General features: G+C 51.8%; 1 protein-coding gene across 1 annotated transcript in view; it reads right to left on the bottom strand.

Moving 5' to 3' along the window:
- The window catches only part of ABCA13 (ATP binding cassette subfamily A member 13), a 412425-nt gene extending 400807 nt beyond the window's left edge, over positions 1-11618 (bottom strand). The window contains exon 1 of the mRNA XM_040455040.1: positions 11343-11618. Coding sequence (XP_040310974.1) covers positions 11343-11411 — 69 coding nt within the window. The 5' untranslated portion in view covers positions 11412-11618. The remainder of the gene's footprint in view (positions 1-11342) is intronic.
- Positions 11619-13295: the final 1677 nt, after the last annotated feature.

The raw sequence follows: 13295 nt of genomic DNA, 5'->3' as shown, positions 1-13295 counted from the left end.
TCCGCGTCAGGCTCTGGGCTGATGGCTCAGAGCCTGGAGCCTGTTTCCGATTCTGTGTCTCCCTCTCTCTCTGCCCCTCCCCCGTTCATGCTCTGTCTCTCTCTGTCCCAAAAATAAATAAACGTTGAAAAAAAAAAAAAAGAAAAAGAAAAAGCAATGGTGATATTGGAAGATATACAAACTAAACCTGGCCAATAAAAATGCAGAAACAAACAAAAAGGAACAACTGTTGGGGTGGGGGTCAGGTACTTGAAATCCATGTATTAAGGTCTCAATGACTAAACCACAAGAGAAAATCACTAGCCTCCTACTTACAAAATTGGAAGAGAATTTGATGGGCAATTTATTATTTTTTTTAATATCTTCTTTTTAAGTAATCTCCACACAGCCCCAGCGTGAAGCTCAAACTCACAATCCCGAGATCAAAAGTCGAGTGCACCACTTGACTGTCCCAGCCCGGTGCCCCGATGGACCATTTAAATAAGGGAAAATACAGATACAAATGCTCCCTTTGGGGAAACCCCAGGTGGCTCAGATGGTTAAGCATCCAACTTTTGATTTCAGCTCAAGACAGGATCTCACAGTTGCTGGGATCAAGCCCCACGTTGGGCTCTGTGTTGACAGTGCAGGGCCTGTATGGGATTCTCTCGCTCCTTCTCTCTCTCTCTGCCCCTCCCCTGCTCACACTCATTCTCTCTCTTAAATAAATAAACTTAAAAATAATAATAATAATAAATAAATATAAAAATATTCCCTTTTATGCTGATGTCTCAAAAGAGAAGATTAAAGAAAGTTTAACGTGCCACCAGACCTGTACAAAGTCTGGGCACACAGACCACACACACGCACGCAGTTAGGCCAACACAGGCTGGGAAAACACAAGCCTGGACACACCGGTTGGTAGCCATGACTTGCACGTCCTTTCTGAAAGAAAGCTGGCCGGCAGGTAGCACAAACCAGAGCAATGGGTAGTAGTTTGGGTTCCTTTTGGCTCGGATGTACCACTGTTTGGAACGTATTCTAACATAATTGGGTTGGGGAGGCACCAGCAGGCCCAGCACCAAGGTAATGCTCTGTATGACCTTGATGATGCATCAAACAGAGGTATGTGGCCATGGTCCTCATACCGCTGCAGACAGGGAAGCCCTCCAACAGAATGCCTCATTACAGCAACTCTTGATGACCCAGTGCCCCAGGCAGGGACGTGGAGGTGACCAAACCTTTATCTAGCAAGGGGTAGAATTCTGCCCAGGGTACCCGGGCCAGGTGAGGACCGCTGCCCCCTGGGCCCCGGGCAGGTGGCCCCTGTTCTCAGCCTCCCTCATCCGAGAAATGGGAATGAGAAGTCCTACCCTGCAGGGGCGTGGGGAAGACCAAACAGGCCTGGTGTGGGGGACCTGAGGAAGTTACAATGCACAGGGGAGACAGGACACTGGAAGCACACAGGAAAGGGCCAGGGCTGAGAAGACATCCCAGGTCCCCCAAGGGCACCCACAACACTATGTCACCTTTCACCATCAATCCCTCCTAGCAGCCCTGTGTCCCTCACACAGCCCCTAAGTCTGGGAGAGGTCAGGATGGGTGGCATGCACATGCCTGCTTGCCTCTTCCCCGCCCCCCCCCATCCCTAAGGAGTGGTTGTTTTCAAACGGGGGTCCTCGGGTGCACAGGTTAGACTCTGCCAGGAGCTCTTGCTTGGAACCCGCAGGGCAACAGGTGTCTGTGAGCACAGCCTGGGGACAAGCCCCTGCTATCTGGTCCAGGACTGGGACCGTGATGTCCCTCCCTTGGGTGAGCACTGATTTAGCCACAGGCAGACAGGGCAGGAAGGGGCACCAGGTGTGGAAAGAGCAACTGACACAGCTGAGTGACAAATGCAGAGCTGATCTCGGGGCCCCAGGGTGACAAAATGTATGTCCTCCTCAGTCTCCATGGTCCCCGGGACACAGCCTGGGCCTGTAATACAATCTCACAAAACAAGCCTGAAATCTCCCTTGCCCTTCGTCTCTGGAGTTATTGTTACCAGGAGGTTGGTTTCGTTTTATTTTGTTTTAACCTTGCTTGTAATCCAAAACCCAGGCTTATCTGAGACAAAGTAAATAAAACAGGGAAACTCCAGGATTCCTAACAAGACCCACATCCCGGAGTAGGGAGGGGCACCTCTCTGGAAAAGAAGAGGATTCTGCTTTTGGTTTTTGGTTGTTTGTTGTTGCTTTTGTTTTTGTTTCTTCATGGAAGCCACATGAATTCGCCATGCTAAATAGAAACTTCCAGAACTAGCCTTTTGAGGATCTTGCCATTTTCCCTTCCCATATGTTGGTAACATTTTCAGCAGAAAGGCAATATGAACAGGGTTTTTGTTTCCTTTCCACCTTGACAAACAACCACATTGAGAACCGAGAAATCAGATGCCTTGTTTCTGAAACCCAGTTCGTTTTCTACACTTTTGAAAGACTGGATCTTCTGACATTCTTTTTTATTTTTATTTTTGAGTTTATTTATTTATTTTGAAAGGGAAAGAGTGGGGGAGGGGAAGACAGAGACGGAGGGAGAGAATCCCAAGTAGGTTCCACGCTGTCAGCACAGGGCTCGATGTGGGGCTCGAACTCACCAACCGTGAGATCATGACCCGAGATGAAATCAAAAGTCAGATGCCTAAACTACTGAGCTACCCAGGCACCCCTGGATTTTCTTGCATTCTTCAACTCGGGCCTTGATGCAGGACAGAAGAACATCTACAGTGAGCGAAACTCTAACACACTTTCTGTGCAGAAGGTGTGCCCACTGCCCCTCAGAAGTGGTCTCTGAGCTCCACTCCATCATGTGTGCTGAGACCATGAGGAAGAAAAGGAAGATGAGGGTAAGGAACTGGAAGCATATTAAGATCCATCAAAATGAGGGGCCCCTGGGGGGGTTAGTCAGTTGAGAATCAGACTTTTCAGATCAGGTCATGATCTCCTGGTCTGTGGGTTCGAGCCCCGTGCTGGGCTCTGTGCTGGCAGCTTGGAGCCTGGAGCCTACTTCAGATTCTGTGTCTCCCTCTCTCTGCACCTCCCCCGCTCACACTTTGTCTCTCTCTATCTCTCAAAAAGTGAATAAACGTTAAAAAGTTAAAAAAGAAAAAAAGATCCATCAAAATAAAAGCAAAGGCCCTGTGGCCAGCGTGGTAGGAGCAGGAGAAAGGCAAAGAAACCCACGCGGCCTACACACACGCCTGCACCCCCCCCTAAAGATACAAAAAGACATTTGTGTTTCAATATTCAATTTCTGAACCGCTTTTCCTGGACCCCTGCTCTGAGTAAGCTGAGACACACTTGAATGACCTTCAGTGACCCTCGGTGACCTTTGGTGAAGCCAGTTTCCCCCGGGGGCCAGGGCCACCTGCTCCCCAGCCCCCCTGCCGGAGACAGACTGCCAGCCAGAGGAAAGAGCGGCCATGGAGGCCGTCCAGGGGTCTTCACAGGGGGACGTGGATTCCCCTGAGGCTCCCGCGGCCGCCCAAGGACGCCCTGCCTCCCTCCCCGCCATCTTGCTCAGCACTGCCTGGTCTGCAGCTCCAGGGGTGCATGGGTGGAGGCCACCTGCTCTCAGAGGTCTCAGAAGGCACCCTTCAGGGCACCCCACCAGGCTCCACTTTGAGCCAGCAGCCAACGAGGACGCCCTGGCCACAGGGATGGCTAAACCACCAGAGCCGCACAGGCGGTCAGTTCTGCTGAGCGCAAGGTTACCAGGGAGCAGGGCTGGCGCCACCAGGACAGCCGTCTGGGAGAGCGAGGCCCCAGGCTGTATCCCAAACCCGGCTCAAGAGGCCGGGTCCTTCCACGAGAGACCTGAGGACCTGCTGTGGGGCCAGAGTCACTGAGTCGAAGGTTCTGGGGCCCTGACGTGGACGGGCAGTGGACAATGCCAGTGTGGGCTCTCCCTCACTGCCCCACCGCAGGGGATTTCTGTGTGCCCAGGAGCCCACTCTCGTCGTTGGTCCAGTCCCCGCACGGATGCCGACCAGACACGCAGAATTCAGGCCGCTGGCCTCGGCTGGGACACAGGCCCCTGGCCGGCAGGTCGGGCAGCTGAGACGGCCCAGAGGCTGCAGCCTTCCAGCCTGGAGGGGAGCCCGTGCAGCTGGTGGTGATTCACTCCATGCTGAGCAGACGGTGGAAACGCGTTCTTAGGGGGACCCGCCCCTTCTCTTTGAATATTTATGTATGTATTTTTGAGGGGGGAGGGGCAGAAAGAGACAGAGAGAGAATCCCAAGCAGGTCTGTGCTGTCAGCGCAGAGCCCAACGCAGGCCTCGAACCGGCAAACTGTGACATAGTGACCTGAGCAGAAATCTCGAGTCAGGCAATTAACTGACTGAGCCCCCCCAGGTGCCCCCTGGGGGCACCTGGTCTGATGAATTTCCTTTGTTTGACGGACTTCTTCCTTGAGAGAGGGGACAGAGTGTGACACCAGAGGTCACGCCACCCGGGAGCGCTGTGCCATTTAAAAGTCCCAAGCCACCCAAGGCGAGGGTTTGTCTCATCGAACCAACTTGTTAGAGCCCCAGGATGGGCCACGTACACACCCTGTGAGGGGCAGAATTGTCTCCTCCCCAGATTCACATGTTCAAGTCTGGACCCCCGGAACCTCAGAATGCGACCTGATTTGGAAACAAGCCCGTTGCAGATTTGGTTACGTTGAAATGAGGTCATGCTGGGCCTCACGCTGGGGTCAGGCCGGCGGTCCTGGGTCAGAAATGACCGTGTCCTCATAAAAAGGAGAAGTTGAAAGTCCCGGAAGCAACCTGTTTCATCTTTTCATGACAATGCAGGGGCACCTGGGGACCCAGTCCTTTAAACGTCAGACTCTTGGTTTCAGCTCAGGTCATGATCTCACGATTTGTGAGATAGAGCCCCACGTCGGGCTCTGTGCTGACGGCCTGTAGCCTGCTTGGGATTCTCTCTGCCCCCTTTTCTCTGGCCCTCCCCCTGCTCACACTGTCTTTCCCTCTCTTTCTCTCTCTCTCTCAAAATACGTAGATAAACTTTTTTTTAAAAGCAGTTTTTTTTTTAATTCTTCTCTATAATAATCTGTTTCTTTTAATATAAAAGGCATGCGTTTTCCCCAACCGACTAAAACTGAGCGTCAGAAGAAAACAGAAAAAAGGACACACGTGAGCTGAGACAGATGTGGAGGGAGGGAGGTGCGAAGACACAGGGCGGAGACACTGTCCACAGCCAAGCAGAGAAGGCTCAGAAGCGACTAACCCTATGGACTCCTGTTTTCAGACTTGGAGACTTAGAGCTGAGACGGTGTCTGTCTGCAGTCCCGACCCAGCCTGTGGGTTTGCAAAGGCAGCCCGAGCCGACTGGGGCTGGGTCCCAGGATCGACACGGTCCCAGGATCGACACGGTCCCAGGATCCACACGGTCCCAGGATGGACACAGTCCCAGGATCCACACGGTCCCAGCGCCAGCACCAACGCATCCCAGCTGCCTTGCAGGTGACAGGAGGGGCCCCACTTTTGACTTCTCAGAACACCCAATGCAAGAATATTGGTAAATATTTTCAGCACCAAGATTCCATGCCGGTGACTTTTCTTTAACTTTTTCAATCCACAAAAACCACAAACAGGTCATTATTGTCCATAACCCCTTCCGCAAACACTTTTCAAAACATCAGTCTGTTCATATAGTTACTATTGGAACTCCTGCACTTTCTTGTTTCCTCTACTATAAAGCTATTCTGCTGCTTTAAGATTTTATTTTTACGGAGCCTCCACACCCAACAGGCTCGAACCCACAACCCCGAAATCAAGAGTCGCATGGCCCACAGACTGAGCCAGCCAGTGCCCCTACCCCGCTATTTTAAAAAATATACACAAGAACTGAAGCATCTTTGGGGTGTTTGGGTGGTTCAGTCGGTTGAGCATCCGACTTCGGCTCAGGTCATGATCTCACGGTCCGTGAGTTCGAGCCCCGCGTCGGGCCCTGTGCTGACAGCTCAGAGCCTGGAGCCTGTTTCAGATTCTGTGTCTCCTCCTCTCTCTCTGCCCCTCCCCTGCTCATGCTCATGCTCTGTCTCTGTCTCTCTCTCTGTCTCTGTCTCTCTGTCTCTCTCTGAAAAATAAATGAACATTAAAAGAAATTTTTTTAAGTGCAGCATCTTTTCAGGAGCCATCATTTGATCCTTTTTCAAACCTGCCTAGCAGAGGTCAGCTCCTAACCTTTGACCCTCTGGTTCCAATTAAAATTCCTACAGACCTTTATGGCAAAGCTGGAAACAAATAGTGGATGTGTTGTAATTATACAAAACCAGCCAGCATCAATCTCGAAGACCTAAACAATTTCCAAAAACAAGAAGGGCTGCTTTACCCCTGGGGCTGGAGAACTATAATTTCTTGCCATTTCAGAAAAATATAGAATCACAGCCAGCGTGTTGTTTCCAAAGGGGAACTATTTTTTGACACTAAGTTGGGCTGTTAGCACCTACGTTCATTAGTGGACGAAAATTCAAAGATGTTACAAAAGCAGGGGCACCCGGCTGGCTCAGTCGGTAGGGTTGTGAGTTCGAGCCCCACATTGGGAGTAGACATCACTTACAGAAGAAGAAAGATCTCCTACAAGGAAAACACACACACATACACACAGAAGCCCTGAGGTTTGCAGTAGTTGAAGCTCAGGTTGAAAATCTGTTCCTCAAATGTTAAAGAGAAGAAAAGTCGTGTCCCAGATGGTGCTTTTAAGGACCAGGCCCCAAGGCATTGGGCCAGGAGGAAGGTTCAGAGCAATGTGGCCTGGGTTGGGGTGGGCTTATCTGGGGCTGTCCCAGGTGAGTGGGGAGGCCACCACAGCCACCACAGCCACCACAGCCTTGGGGCTTCCCGGGAGCCGGGCCAGGAGACCCTGTAACCCTTGCCTGTGTCTACGAGCATTCTGCCACATGTGTGGCCCTCGAAAGCGAGAATGTGGGGCTTTATGGGTAGCGAGGGCCTGGGGTGTGGGGCCAGCAGGTGGAACCCGGTTCCTGGTCAAATGGTGGCCGGTAGGGTTTCGTGATTTCCGTCAGCCCCCTCCGACCCACAGCTGGGATCGGACCCTGGGTTTATAGGACCATGATCCCCTCATATTAAAGTGCGCCCCGATCCCCCTGCGCTAGCCAAAAGGTTTGCGTGTGCTTTTCGTCGATGGGGAGAGGAGCTAGAAACACAGAGCAGAGAAGAAGATTCTAACACAGGCAGGAGGCCCAGAGAACAGTCACTGTTCCAGGATTGAGGGGCGGGGACTGGTGGCGGGGGCGGGGACTGGTGGGGGGGCGGGGCTACTGCCATCCACCTGTGCAGGCTAAAGGGTCAGCCTGTGTCTTAAAAAAATGCGGGAAAACCTCAAAAGGTGCAGAAAGAGGACATCCCAGCAGCAGATGCTTGGCTTTCCTTATTTCTTCTTGTTGCTGCTATTAAATTATTAGCATGAGAGGCAACGAATCAGATTGACTTACAGTTAAAATGAAATGTAAAGGTGTGTGTGTAAATTCATGCGGCAAGGCTCGAGGCCAGTGGCCATTTGCGAGTGTTGGCAAGGTTGATCTGAAGTGGCCCTTGCGGACGCTCCCGGGGCACCGTCAGCTGCTCTGGACGTGCCCAAAGCACTGTCCTCATCCGACCCAGAATCCGGGAAACTCACTGCAGAGAAATGACCTAGCAGGAGATGCGTCCTCCAAGTCTAAAGATGTCATGTGGAACAGTAAGATCTAGGAGGAAACTTAACTTCCAGCATAAAGACACGGTTTAAGAATTTATGTGTATCCAACCGACAGCCTAGTTTGCAACAAAACCGTTAAATTCAAAGACCGAAGGGAAACTTTTAAAATGTCGGGCTTCCGTGTTAAGGGATGGCAAAAAGCAAAAAGCTATGACTTTAATTATGTAAAAATATCACATCATGGGAGTGCCTGGGGGGCTCAGTCGGTGAAGCGTCCTATTTCCGCTCAGGTCATGATCTCACGGTTTGTGGGTTCGAGCCCCGTGTGGGGCTCTGTGCTGACAGTTCGGAGCCTGGTGCCTGCTTCGGATTCTGTGTCTCCCTCTCTCTCTCTGCTCCTCCCACCGCTCGCACTATGTCTCTCTTGCTCTCAAAAATAAAAAAAAAAAAATTAAAAAAAATTTTTTTAATAATTTTTTCCCAAGAAGAGTGGAAAGTCACTAATCTATGGAGCTAAGCACAAAGATGAATATAAGGGTACTATTCATCCATTCTACACTATTCTAATTTTCTGTCTCAAGCGTCCACGATCAAGCATTTTCTAAAGGAATGATACAATAATAAAATATCATGAAACGGATGGGTTTTTTTTTTTCTTTAAAGAAAATACAGAAGCAGCCTGAGGTGATAGCTCACTGCACTTTGGGTCTGCATCACCTCACAAAGAGCGCCTGCTTCGAATTTACTCTGCAAACGGTTGGAGGCCGCCTGCCCCCTGGGGTCGGGGGCTTAGCCCACAGTTTCACCGATCCCCCCCCCACCCCATTGGCAGAGGCAGGAAGCCCTGTGCAGAAACCACTCGCGGGCTATGGCTGGGGGCCAGGACGCAGCTTGGAAATAGGTCAGTTTGGAGCCACTGGCACAAGGCTGGACTATTTCCAGTGCAGTGGGCACGGAGGGCTGGGAACATGTTCCCTGCCTGGGGCCGCTGCTCCCCAATGCGCAAGCAGAAGCTGAGCCATCCTGGGCCCTCCCCTATCCTCGGTCTCCAAGGCCACCTCCTTCCAGCACCTGAGACCTCCCAGCACCACCATCATCGCCCACATAAAAAAACGATTCCTGGGGCACCTGGGTGGCTCAGTCAGTTGAGTGTCTGACTTCGGCTCAGGTCATGATCTCACAGCCTGTGAGTTCGAGCCCCGCGTCGGACTCTGTGCTGACAGTTCAGAGCCTGGAGCCTGCTTCGGATTCTGTGTCTCCCTCTCTCAGCTCCTCCCCCGCCCCCCTTATGCTCTGTCTCCCTCTCTCTTTCTCTCAAGAAATAAATGAACATTAAAAAAAAAAAAAAAAAAAACAAGAAAAAAGAAAACGTTCCTGCTCCTATATCGGGCACATATGTGGGCACATGGTGGGCGCTAACTCACTTTATCCTTGTATTCAGTCTCTTCTTACAGGGAGGAGAACCAGGTCGGGAAATGTGCCTACTCAAGTGAACTAGGAAGTGGCAGAGCAGAGTTAGGAACCCAGGAGGGCGGGCTCCCCATTCTCCACACCACACCCCGCGCTCCCAGCGCCCTGTGATGTTGCCATTACAAGCAGTGCCGTGCCGAATAGCCTGCCACTAGTGTCATTTCCCCCTTGTGCAGGGATATCTGTGGAGTTTATCCCCAGAAACAGGCTCACAAACTTTGTGCTTGTATATTTCACTGCTTTTTCTCTGTCCGAGCTGTCAGCACAGCGCCCGACGCGGGGCTCGAACCCACGAACCACGAGATCATGACCTGAGCCGAAGTCAGATGCTTCACCGACTGAACCCCCCAGGCTCCCCCTGAGCTACAGCAACTTGAGGGCAGGACACAATTTGTCTGGCACATCCAGCATCTAGCATCTAACGGAGATGCAATAAATATTGTAGTCCTTTCTTCCTTTACTCTTGCAGCCAATATTTATCGAACACCTATTGCGGGCAGATACCGTCTGGGTGCTAGAGAACACGTTGGCGAACAAATCAGAAAAAGTTCCCTGCTCACACGGATCTGAGATACTGAGGCAGGCTCCAGAGCAAGTTGACAAGTCAGTAAATCCGTGGCATGTTGTGAGGTGATAACTACATGAGGCAAAGAAGGGCAGCGTGCAGGACCACACTTCAGTGAGTCGACATCAAATGAATGAGTGAGTGAAGAATGTCTATCTGAATGTCACCGTGACTAGGTATAAACTGACATTACAGGCTAGACTATCCTGGAAACGGCCTCCCTGAGCCGACAGACAAAAAGCCTGAGAAACTAACTTCCACCTGTGACATTTCTTCCGCAGGAAAATGGGCTCCGTTCCTCAAAACCTCTATGTCAGTAAAATTCGACTTTTGACTTACAAAGTCAATATGATTATATTATATAATGATATACATGATATAATGATGTCATTATAATATGATGTTCATGAACTGAAAAACACTAAGGCACTAACAATCAGTTAAGAGCAGAAGCCTCCTTGTTAGTTCCTGATCTTAAAACTTGTCAGGGGTGCCTGGGTGGCTCAGTCGGTTGAATGTCTGACCTCGGTTCAGGTCACGATCTCACGGTTTGTGAGTTCGAGCCCCGCATCGGGCTTTGCGCTGACAGTGCAGAGCCTGCTTGGGATTCTCTCTCTCTCTCTCTCTCTCTCTCTCTCTCTGCCTCTCCCCCAACTTATTATTCTCAGAGTGAATACATAAACTTAAAAACATAAATAACTTGTGCAATCAAATTTCCAACTGAAGTCGTTAAATCCTGAAGGTCTTTGCATGAGAAAGAACGCATCTTTTTCAACATTTACCCTATTTTGAGAAAGAAGGAATATTCCGGATATGAGAAGTCAGCAAAATGAAATTCAATGTCAGTTACTGAATGGCTTCAAACAGAACAATGCGTCAGCAGGGAAACCCCGTGTGCTCAGTGTGGACCTTAGAATCGGAAACCCTGTGACGGCCGATCTACGTCTGCTGAAAACGGCAGAGACACTGTTCATTTCAATCTGGCAGCGTTACAAATAAAGGCGAGGTCATCATCCTAATAAGCCGGTGATTTCTGCTCCGTTAAGCCGCACACTTACAGGCTATTTGTGTAACACTAACACAAGCCTGGTTTGAGCAATTCCAATCTACTCAGGCGCCTTGCGATGTTCCCAAGAGATGAGAGTTAGGCTCAAGGTGTGATATCGAATAGCCCCAAGTGGACATGTCAGGCGCGGCACGCTCTGGCGACAGACACCGCTGCCTCCCGCCGTGGGATCACATCCGTAACATACTATGCATGCCTTGTCCCCTCAACCAGGGGGATGTGCAGTTTCATTTTTAGAGCTGATGCCCCGAAACAATGATTACAGTTCAAATTCCATCTTTATATTTTGGGGGGGGCGGTTCTAAGCTAGCCCTTTTCGCACCAGATGGGCGCAGCCTGGATCTCATCCCCCCCGGATTTCATGCCGGTTGTGACAGTTCAGCTATTTTGGCCCTGAGGGCAGGTTCTGACTTCCAGAGACCCAGCCCCCCCCCACACTTCCCTGCAGAGCGGGGCAGGCCCGCCAGGCCCGCCAGGCCCCCCACCCCAGGCCCTCCGTCCTCACACCGCACTCTTCCCTTCCCTGGGACCCTTGGGAAGCGTGCCCCGCACGCACTCACCGGGTGCCTGAGTCTGCAAAGCCAGTTCTTCCAGATCAGGGCTCCGAACTGGCGCCCAGCCGGCCCCATGCCCGCTCAGAGGTCAGGAAGCCAGCCGGAGCCCGGGCTTATATCTGTGGGGCTGGGGGAAGGCTGGGCAGCATTAGTCAATCCCAACAAAAGTGAGGCAAGACAGATTACTAGTGGCTGCACACGGCAGGCATCAAATGTCCCTCTTGTTCTGCGTCTGTTGAGAAACTTGCCTTTTCACGGGCGGCCCTGCATTCTGGGAGGGTTGGGTTACCGGAGGCGGCCCCCGGGGCCCTTTCCCGCGCACGTTTCCAAGAGCGCACACCACTGATGACAGCGGGCGGGAGGCAGTGCTGGAGGTGACGCGGCCCCCCAGCCCTGATGTGAATTCAGTAGAATGAGTCCTCCCCTCCCCTGGCACCAGCTATCACTGAACTAGCCAGGACATTTTTGGAGGTCCCCTGGCAGAAAATCCGGGGGAAAAAGATGGAGAGCAGTACTGGTGTTCCACAGGGGACAGTAGAGGGGTGGTTAAGTTCAAGGTCGGCTGTGCCCCTGTGCGTCCTCCTCCGTGACCCCTCACTTCGCCCTTTTCTCCCAAGGGGCCCATGCTTCCTACAGCAGGCAGAGCAGGGGTCTGATCAGCCTCCCCCAACCCCAGGGCCTGTACATAAGCCCTGGGTGGCGCGGAAATGATGAGGGAACCTTAGGCAAGCAGAGGGAAAGCACAAGCCAGCACCCCCACCCCCCAGGGGGGATGTGTGTGACATTCCTCAGGCACTCTGGCTGCCCAAGAACAAAGGAAACGAAAGAAAACAGTTAACTGGTAAGAGACCACAGTCCTGCAGTCTCCATCAATTTGCAAATATCTTAGTAAATTACAAGAAAAATTACAAAATGACAAAAAATTACAAAAGGTTACAAGACAAAGGCAATCTTACCCATAGCTTCAGCCACGGAAACCTACAAACTCATTCCCGGAACCCCAGCATCACCCTCCCCTCTGTAGTGATGTGGGGAACACAGGCAGAAGGAAATGGCAGGTAACATTAAATGCCCTCGTAACCTGCAGCCCACTGACAGATACTCGAGGCAAGTACAGAGCGGCACGTTTGTCCAGAAACCCCTGCCCGAGTCAGGTTGCCTTCCTAGAGGGAAAACAGCCATAGCTAGACAGTGGGGTGGGGGTGGGGGGCCTCCAGGATCCCCTGGGTCCTCTCTAGCACATCAAAGTCCTTCTGGAGGCCTCCCTTTGCCTTTCCCTCCCTCAACTCCACAGTATAGAACCAGTCTCTCCTCCCAAGCCCAGCACAGCTCTCTCTGCCCTCGGGTCCTGTCCCCGTGCTTTAATAAAATCACCTTTTTGCACCAAAGACATCTCAAGACCGTCAGCTCTCAACCCCACCATCACCCCAAAACCTCAACAGTGAGACAACGAAGGCCGGCCCCTCCCCCGTCTGTCCTTCATCACCGCTGCCCCTTGAAGGGGGCCCTTGGCAAAGCGCCTCTCTGGCACCCTCGCGGAGCAGGAGGCCAGAATCAGCAAGCCTGCGGGTCCCCCCGGGCCCGGGCTGACTCTTGCACACCTTGTCTTTCTAACGGGCCTGCGGGATTCAGCTGGCCTGCGCTTGCCCCATCGTCCCCAGGCCCAGGCTCCCGGTTCCTGTTGCCCCCGTTGTGGTCACAGGGGTGTCAGGCAAGCCGACTCTTGTGTTCCTCCGTTTCATAAAGCAATTTTCACAAGCTGAGGACGCTCCATCAGTGGCTTTTGCAACAGGAAACAGGGGCGCAGGCTTCAGCAAAGGGATTGACTCAATTATCCCAGAAGCCTATTTTTTTAAAAGAACATCATTTTATTTTTTTATTTTTTGAGAAAGTGCACGCACGAGTGGGGGAGGGGCAGAAAGAGAGGGAGACAGAGGATCCCAGGCAGGTTCTGTGCTG

This window comes from Herpailurus yagouaroundi, unplaced genomic scaffold (genome assembly GCF_014898765.1).
Source record: "Herpailurus yagouaroundi ecotype Mexico unplaced genomic scaffold, PumYag 214, whole genome shotgun sequence".
NCBI lineage: Eukaryota > Metazoa > Chordata > Mammalia > Carnivora > Felidae > Herpailurus > Herpailurus yagouaroundi.
The sequence above is the reverse complement of the archived record's forward strand: the minus strand, read 5'-3'. Positions and strand labels throughout refer to the sequence as shown.